Below are 9,375 nucleotides of genomic sequence, written 5' to 3'. Positions count from 1 at the left end.
TGATGGAGTGTGGCCGTGTTTTTGAACTTGATCAGGTGGTCCTCTAGGTCGGTTTTCCCATTGTATTCCCCAATCATCAATGGAGTGTAATGTCGTGGTATTGGGTCGTCCAGGATCCCCTACAAGAACTGTCTAGTTATCCATTCGGGGGAGTCATCGAGCCTAAGTGCTTTACCTTTCTGTCCATCTAGAATAGGCATGTCGTCCGAGGAGGATCGTCGTTCTCTATCCACTCGACCTTGTTCCGCTAAAGGGGTGCGGAACAACGCTTGGTGAAAGGAGATTAGTGCATTTGATGTATCTCCAAATGTGTTGGTCGACTTGTTATTTGGCCTATGAGCAGCAGTGTTTTCCGTTCGGCCTTGATGGTTAGCCTGCCGATTGGTTGCTAATGTCGCGGGTTCATTTGCTTGGCGATCGGCTATCACCTGCTGCTGCTGCTGCTGCTGCCCCAACATCTTGGTTGCTCGTGCTTGTATTAGCATGTCCAATTCTTCTTGCGTCAACATCACGGTCGTAACTCATCCTCCATCTTCACGTCTCGGATATAGGTTAAGTTCTCACAGATTGCGCCAATATGATCCTGTCTGAAAACGGTGAAGACAGCAGCTGGGGATGTGGCTTTGCGGATAAACGCGTGAAGACTCCGCTCCGCCCTATAAAACCAAGAACATTAATGTTGGGCCAGGGAAGGGGTCCCCAGTATTGACCCTCCGACGCTCAAGTCAGTCACCGGAACAGTAGAAGAATAATAGAAGCTGTAGCAACAAGAGCATGATCACAAATAATGCATACCTCCTCTGATGCATGAACCCCCCTTTATATAGTGGCCCTGTAGTGTGCGTGCACGCTTCTCAAAGTGTATACACATTTCCCTATCTTTCATATGAAAAGATAAGTCATAAAAATGTCTCTGACACCATTCTTTAACAGGGTGTGCAAATCCCTGACATTACAGTGGAAGTTTCTATTGTGCGATTTACTTGTTGATTATGTTTTGCTGTCAACGACATCAACTCCTAGAAAGATACGATGAGCTAAGCAAGGGGTCTCACTGTTTGGCCGAGCGGGGAAATCGCTGACCAAGTTCCCCCGCCTAGTCTCTCTATATTATTCTTCTCCACGATCGCTCAGATGATAGATTGTTCCTCGTACGGCCGAACAGGCGGTCTAGTCCTTATAGGGATCATCACAACTACGAATATATGTTCTTCTCTCTTTAGTCGTTTGGCAATCGAGTCGCTGCCTATCGCCCGGTCGGACGAGCCTCCGGGCGATACCATGATACTATGCCCTCCTTTCGCTGAGTGGGCGGTCATGTCTAATTGGAACCTTCAGGCCTGATCGGTCCATTGTCACTCGCTTTACCAACTTTGGTGATCCAACGATTCCATGCCTTTGACTGTCTTGATTTTAGCCCCTACGTTAGCTACTTTTCCCACCTTTAACTCATCCTTGATGGGCTCCTTTTACCACCACATCATTTGCTATTATAACATTGATAATCAATACAAATACTCTGTATTGTAGCACTATAAACTATAGTTATTAAAACATAGACACTTTAATTTTGATGAATACAATAAGTTGGTCAATATTGATAATATGTTGCAAAGGCGGGTCCCGCCGCCCAGCGGCCCCCTCACCCCTGCCCCACGAGTATGAGAGGGAGTAAATCACGGTGAATACGGGCCCGGCGATGACATGGCGGTCGAAGGTGTTTAGCACGGACAGATATTGATGTTATCGCAATTGCTGCCGCAGACCTTCGACCTCTCGACCCATGTTGCAAGAATACCATGTCATAACCGGTTGATCCCGCCCGTGGGGGCGGTCAATATTGATAATATGAGTATATAGTCGCTAGTCCACCTAATCAATATTATATTATAGCAATATATTGTAGCAATTATAGTTGTTACAATATATTGCTACGAGTCACAGCAGCTGCTGTAATATAGTAATTATCAAATCGTAACAACTACATTTATAGAATCATTGTAATAATTATATAACACTGTTATGAGTTCATAGTTGTTATAATAATGCTAAAAACTAAAGATAGTTTTCAAAACTAAAATATACAGAGACGCCCCTTTTATGATTCCAATAAAAAAAACACGTCCTGTTAATTTTTGCTCATAAAACAATATGAATGTTTACTTATTCAACTACTTTACATTTATAAATTTCATTCAACGAAAGGAAGATATTCGCACCTTGAGTTGTAATTGTCTATTGATCTTGACATCTTTCGTCTCCCTTAGCTGGAAGCCTGCAATAAAGCAAACTATGCGATAATTCAGTGGAGAAAAAAAACTATGTCATGATTCACGGGAGCTTTTATTCTCGCATAACTCTTCAAAATGAAGCATCATCTCGGTGAATATAAAATCCGGAAATTCTGAATTAATCAGGAGGTTTTCACTAATTTATGATACATTAACCAAGAGAAGTTTTATTCTGTGATAATTCCTCAAAGAAACATTTCTCTAGATATATAAAACCTGTTTAGCTTTAGTAAACCAATAACTTTTGACATCTACTGAAGGTTCACTTCACGAACTCAATTTTCAACTCTGGTCGGTTTGAAGTCACAGAAATGGAGCCTTTGAGGTACTCATAGCAATTGAGATCCTCAACGTCCTCATCAAGCTGCGTTCCTAAATCTTCTTCATCTGGTAGCAATTCCATCCATTCCAAGCTTCCATTTGCAACGTTCGCATTTGCATCAGAATTATCATCAGGTTGCAAGTCAAGTGGCTAGTGAGTGGTAGGATCAGTGCCTCTCCCCCTCAGCTTCTTCTTGAGATAGGAGTTCCAGTAATTCTTGATCTTGTTGTCTGATCTCCCAAGTAATTCTGCAACACAAGAAGCAATATTTTCAGATTCAATATCTCTCAATCAAATTGAACTAAATAAGTTGATGACTTGACTTGTTGCTAAGAAGAATGGAGTCAGATTATAAGCTCTACTTCCTGCAGCAAGAAGTTGCCTCTTTTCAAGTCAGGCCTCAAGTAGTTCAATCACCCCAGTCGGATACAATTGCTACTTATACAATTAAAATGACATCAAAATTTACCTGTTTCAGGCTGCATTGCTTCATTTGGGGCCAGGCATCATAAGGCATCTTGAATGAAACCCGTTTATAAACTTAACCATGTCACATGGACAACATTCTCCATAATCGTGTTCCCTACAGAATATCAGGTAGATATACAGTAGAATCCAAAATCATAAAGGCTACACAAATTCAATTGATACCTCACATGGACATTCCTCAGCCATTAAGAAAAGTTTGCGCATGAGACAGTTGCCAAAACAACAGCAAAGATTCTTGTTCTCCAAGAAAATCTCCAAATGCAAGTTATATTTAGCCGGTGATTTGCAAAGCACAGACATTAAAAAATTTATCCAGAATAGACAAAATTTCTGAAGAGTATGAAAAAGGTCAGCTTTGTATAGCATAAATCATCACATAGCATTCTGCTTGTTCAAATCATACAGACCCTCGGCTAATATTTTGCTGACTTTGTCATCATCAGTAGCCTCAAACACATCACTATTTACTTCTAAATTGCAATCAGCGACCAGCAAAACATGTGTATGAGCATCAGGGATCCATCCTCTTTCAAGCATCCTGTCCAAGAACCTACGGGCCTCATGCTTTTGTCCCTCTTTTAAAAGACTGGAAATTACCATATTACATACTGTGGGACTTAGAAAACCCCCGTTGTTGATCAGACTATCAAGGCTGTGCATGACCAAATGCAACTTAGAATTTCTTGACAGACTAAATATGAGCAACTCAAGTGTTTCAGAGTCGGGAACAAAGTTATCATTAACCATTTGATTGAACAAATTTGCAGATTCCCTTGCCATACTCTTGGAACACAATCCACGAACAAAAATGGAATATGTTGTGGCATCAAATCTGCCACCCTCAACCAACATCTGTGAAAGGATTACCAAAGTATCCTTTTCCTTGTTCAAACCTAGGAGACCAAGCAAAATTGTAGAATAAGTAAATGAATTACAAGAAGCACCACTAGAAACAGCAAGAGAACGCACATTGATGGCTTCTTGAACTTTTCCACTGATACAGATCCCTTTCACTAACTCATTCAAAGCACTACAGCTGAGCAAACAACCTTTAGCAGTAAGATGGTAAAATATTTCAGTAGCCTCCTGCATCTTATTGATTATACACAAACCTTCAATCAACTGTGAGCATGCTTCTGAGTCTGAGCAGCAGTCATAGAAACGAGACAGTCTAAACATGCTTAAAGCATTCTCATACTTACTGATCTTACAGTATCCAGTTATAAAAGCTGAATAAACAGCTCCTTCATCCATATAGGATGAAACAATCATTTTTCCAACAACTTCTAATGCTTTGTCAACAAGCCCTTCTTCACAAAGTCCTTTTGTAAGGATAATCCATGAGGCAAGATTGATTAAATCCCTTTCTACCATTTGCTTCAGATATATAGCTGCCTCTTGATATCTACCAGCATTGCAGAAACCCTTGAGCAAGGCATTGTAAGGTTCAACTTGCAAAACATCCTCCCTATCTAGGAAGGTCATAGCCTCATTCAACTTCCCAAATTTGCAAAACCCATTGACAACATCTGTGTATGTAACAGTTAAAGGAGTAAAGCCCGAGTTTTTTATTTCTTGAAGAAATTCTATTGCAGTCTCAAGTTGCCGGTTGTTACATAAGCATTGGATTAAATGTTTATACAAATATAAATCTTGATCACCCTGTATATTTCCCTTCATCCTTAACAATTTAATGCCTTCCTCAAATCTGTTGATGCTGCAAAGAAGAGGCATAACATTATAATAAAAGTCAGGAAGTGGAGTGCAACCAGACTCGAGCATCTGCTGAAATACATTAATGGCTTCATCTACTCGGTTACTGATGCAGAGAGCTTTAATTAGAATCTCAAATGTCAGACTGTTCGGATCACATCGCTTCTTCCCCATCCTATGGAACTGATGCAATGCCAAATCCAAGCGCCCAATTTCACATAATCCCTTTATAAGGTAATTTAATGTGACAACATCTGGAAGGATCCCCGATTTTACCATTTCTTTATATACAAACAATGATGAAAAGAAATTTCCACTCTGTGAGGAAAAAGTAGCTAAAAGTCTGTTGCATGTTGAGATGGATGGTTGTTGTTTTGCTAAAATTGAATATCTGAATACCAGTAAAGCTTCAACTTCCCTGCAATTTACACAAAAAGAATCAATCATGGAACCAAACACTTGATTTGTATTGTCGAATTGTAACATAATCATCTCATTCAGAAGAATCTCCATCTCTTCAATATTTCCAACTAATCCCAACCTCAAGATCATACCGGCATAAGTCTCAGCAGTGTGTTGGAATCTTCTCTGAGTAGAAGCCCATTTGAATGCTTTAAGAGCTGAGGTCACATCCAACATAGAATCCAACACATGAACTAACTTCTGAGGATGAAGCCCACCTTTAAGGGCCTGCACTACAGATATAAACTCCGCAGAATCTGGATAATTCTTGTTATCTTCAAAATGAGTTTGACCATGTGCAGCAGTTGCATATGAAAAGGTACGAAAATTTAGAGATATCCAGAGGAAGGCAGGCTTGGGAATGGTTAAATTATAAAACTTGGCTGTCATTTCATCAAACAATGGATATGCAAAGAGTCCTTCCCTATTAAACACACTGCAGAAGAGAATAAATTAACCAGATTTACACCTTATCACCTATCGAGAGAAAGCAAGTTTGAACGCAGGTAGAAAAAATGGATTTTGTTTTTTTTAGATAAACAATCTAACAACCTACACAGAAAATTCAACTGATACGCCACTGTCTCAATTCATGGAAGGCTGGAGTAAAGAAAAATCCAGAAATCAAACAACCGAATTATGCATCGACATTGGAAATCACAAAATCCGTCTGTAGAAGTTAGATGCGGATTCAATAGCCAAAGAGCTTGCACAACCGAAAGCCCAATTAAGAATTTGGATATCACAAAAATCTTGTTTTCCTCAAATCTTAATGCGGGTGAACGCCGAAAGGATTTACAAACAAAACCAACCGAATCAACAAAAAGTTAAGCATTTTCCTTGAGTCCTTATCTCTACCAATCCAGAACCTCAGGAAACGGTTTACAAATCACACTCGCATCCATCAAATTCCCGCAATAGCTCAATAAGTAAACTTACTCGGCGGATCCTCAAGAGGGCAGCGAAACCACCTTCACCTCCGCCAACGATAGCGCCGATCCGGCGGTAAAATTCGTGGCCAGAGTGGACCTCGAAAGAACGGAGAGGTGGAACGGAAGAGGCGATCCTGATAGGAACCAGGGGGCCTATCACGTTAAAAAATCGAAAGAGAAAGGGAAAAGGGGATAGGGTGATCGCTTCGAGGGGATCGGCCTCCAATAATCAAACGAAATTGATTAATTAAAAGGGAAATTACTTATCTTCCAAAGTTACATAACGTCTCTTTAAATAGAGACCTAAACTACCTTTTCAAAAAGAAAAGGTCTAAAAGAAAAATAAAATAAAACTACCTTTTCAAAAGAAAAGGTGTAAAAGAAAAATAAAATAAAAATACATTTTCATGAGAAAATGTCAAATTAAAACTTATCTAAAATAAAAAAGAAAAAGTCTAAAACTTATTTTAAAAAGGAAATAAAGTTAATGGATTTATTTGAAAAGATCCATTAAAGGATCTTATCATTCCACCGCCCTTCAAAACAACCTTGTCCTCAAGGTTGTTTAGCAATAAACTCTGGAACATTTTCTTGAATGGTATCATATAATTCATAAGTACTGCTCCGATTCTAACTTCGGATGCATCAGGTTCAATAACAAATTGCTTATTAGGTAGTGCAAGAACTAGTGTTGTCATCATAACCTCCTTTAAATTCTGGAATATCTTTTTTGCTTCAAGACACCATCTAAATGCATCTGTGAGACCCAGAACACCACGTAATGCCTTGATACTCTTTGAAACTAGCACCTTTGAGGGATCAGTAGCTACTTCGTTTTGGCTTACAATATGGCCAAGGTATTCCACATCAGTTGTCCCAAAGCTGCACTTAGCTCTGAAGATATCATTCAACAAACTTTGGAATGTAGAAGGTGCATTAATTAAACCCAAAGGTATGACTAAAAATTCATAATGACCATCATGAGTCTGAAAGGTTGTTTTTGAAATGTTTGACTGATGGATTCTTATCTGATGGAAGCCTGAGCGAAGATTCAACTTTGAGAATAATGAGGAACCTCCTAATTCATCAAGTAGTTCATCAATGATGGGGATGGGGTACTTGTCTTTCATTATAATTTTATTGAGTGTCGAGTAATCTATACATATTCGCCAATTTTTGTCTTTCTTTTGTACAAGCAGTACTAGAGAAGAATATGGAATTATACTTGGGCAAACGATACCAGCCTGAAGCATCTCTTGTACAATCTTCTCAATTTCCTCCTGTATGTAAGGGTAGCGATAAGGCCTAACATTTGCTTTAGGATCTTTTTTGATAGAGAGTTGCATGAGAAAAATAGAGCAATCTTTCTTTAATAACTGCTCTGCCTGATAACTACTGATTGGTGTGATAGTATCTTGTTTCTTGCCTCTGATGCAAACTTCTTTTCCTTGATCTTGGAAGCGCATTGTTAGTTGAGAGAAATTCCATATTATATCTCCTAATGTTTTCAACCATTGTGCTCCAAGTACAACATCACATCCATCTAGGGGAAGAAGAAAGAGATCTGTTATTAATTCATAATTGGGTAAGAAAATTTTAATACTATTGCACTTTCCTGGACTTGTAAGTGATCTTCCATCCGCCACCTTAACATCAAATGTAGATGCTTGCTCTATTTTTTGTTTAAGCCTGCTTGCCAAGGTTGAGTCTAGAAAATTGTTGGTGCTTCCTGAATCTATAAGTATCATTACTGGTTGTTTTTTAATGAATCCTTTTACCTTCATCGTTTTTGGAGTTTGTAGTCCTTCTAAGGCATGAACCGATATTGCCATAGAATCATACTGTACTTCGTTGATATTATCTTGTGTTTCATCTTCATGGAAATCATCTTCTTCCTCAGAGTTCTCTATTGGTTCAATCATCAGTATCCTTTTTTGCTTGCATTGATGACCACTGTGCCACTTTTCATCGCAATGCCAGCATAATCCCTTTGCCATCCTTTCCTTGATCTCTTCTTTTGTCAATCTACGAGGTGTTGAATAATATGATGGGTTTTCACGAATTACCTTGTTATTTCTTCTTCCTTCTTCATTGATCTTCTCTTCTTGTAGTCGTGCAAAGGATAAGGCAGCCTTCATGGTGCGGGGTTGATTCATTTTTACTTCTTGTCGTATATCAAGGCGAAGTCCTTCAATAAAAGTGCCCAATAGTTGCTTTTCTGACCAATCACGAGTTTGATTAGAGAGTCTCTCGAATCGTCCTTGGTACTCTACTACGGTTGAAGTTTGTCGAATTTTGGCCAATTCTCCATCAACATTCTCATAACCAGAGGGACCAAATCGATTGATGAGTTCTTCTTTGAATTCCTCCCATTTTGAAGGTCCATGGCATGCTTCAAGCCAGTCATACCATTGGATGGCATCACCTTCGAGGTTTATAGATGCTAGTTCTACCTTTGCATTGTCCGATGTGCTGTGGAAGCGAAAATATTTTTCAGCCCTTGAAATCCATCCAATCGGATCGTTGTTGTCCCAGCGAGGAAATTCCACCTTCATACGTGGATAGTTGTGCTCTCGATCTTCATTTGAGTTTGCACCTTGGTCATATTGTTGTTGTCGAGACTGCTGATTTTTTCCCCTTTTGATTAGTATGCTTGAGCTGGAATCTACTTCTAAACGATCCTTCAATTCTTGCACTATCGTGACCAACGATGCCATAGTTTTTTCGAGTTTATCCATCCTTGTCTCGTGCTTAGCTTCAAATTCCAAAGTCCATTTGGCGTCAGGATGAGATCCTCCGGTCATCATGTTGAATTTTCTTCTCTTGAAGTCGGGTTAAGACCATGCGCTTGTTGAAGTTGCTGCAAGATACTATAAGGCGAAGATGAAGTGAACTGCTCTGATACCAAGTTGATAGGAACCCGGGGGCCTATCACGTTAAAAAATCGAAAGAGAAAGGGAAAAGGGGATAGGGTGATCGCTTCGAGGGGATCGACCTCCAATAATCAAACGAAATTGATTAATTAAAAGGGAAATTACTTATCTTCCAAAGTTACATAACGTCTCTTTAAATAGAGACCTAAACTACCTTTTCAAAAAGAAAAGGTCTAAAAGAAAAATAAAATAAAACTACCTTTTCAAAAGAAAAGGTGTAAAAGAAAAATAAA

The 9,375-nt window shown here is 39.2% G+C and overlaps 1 protein-coding gene across 2 annotated transcripts; it reads right to left on the bottom strand.

Moving 5' to 3' along the window:
• Positions 1 to 2,383: 2,383 nt before the first annotated feature.
• On the bottom strand, positions 2,384 to 6,642 carry LOC122009243 (pentatricopeptide repeat-containing protein At1g09900-like). 2 transcript variants are annotated; one of them, XM_042565327.1, is made up of 5 exons: positions 6,217 to 6,642; positions 5,357 to 5,713; positions 3,265 to 5,233; positions 3,083 to 3,196; positions 2,384 to 2,861 (listed from the first exon to the last, which is right to left on the bottom strand). In XM_042565327.1, the coding sequence occupies exons 2-3, from the start codon at positions 5,665 to 5,667 to the stop codon at positions 3,475 to 3,477; spliced, it is 2,070 nt and encodes a 689-aa protein (XP_042421261.1). In that variant the 5' UTR covers positions 5,668 to 5,713; positions 6,217 to 6,642; the 3' UTR covers positions 2,384 to 2,861; positions 3,083 to 3,196; positions 3,265 to 3,474. The 2 variants fall into 2 exon arrangements, with proteins under 2 accessions (XP_042421261.1, XP_042421260.1); XM_042565326.1 differs by having other exon boundaries at positions 3,265 to 5,713.
• Positions 6,643 to 9,375: the final 2,733 nt, after the last annotated feature.

Source organism: Zingiber officinale, chromosome 8A, assembly GCF_018446385.1.
Source record: "Zingiber officinale cultivar Zhangliang chromosome 8A, Zo_v1.1, whole genome shotgun sequence".
Lineage (NCBI taxonomy): Eukaryota > Viridiplantae > Streptophyta > Magnoliopsida > Zingiberales > Zingiberaceae > Zingiber > Zingiber officinale.
Note: the sequence above shows the minus strand (reverse complement) of the source record. Positions and strands in the feature narration are given on the sequence as shown.

Excerpts from the sequence above, each read along its gene's own strand:
- LOC122009243 (XM_042565326.1), bottom strand. The coding sequence starts at position 5,667 with ATGACAGCCAAGTTTTATAATTTAACCATTCCCAAGCCTGCCTTCCTC.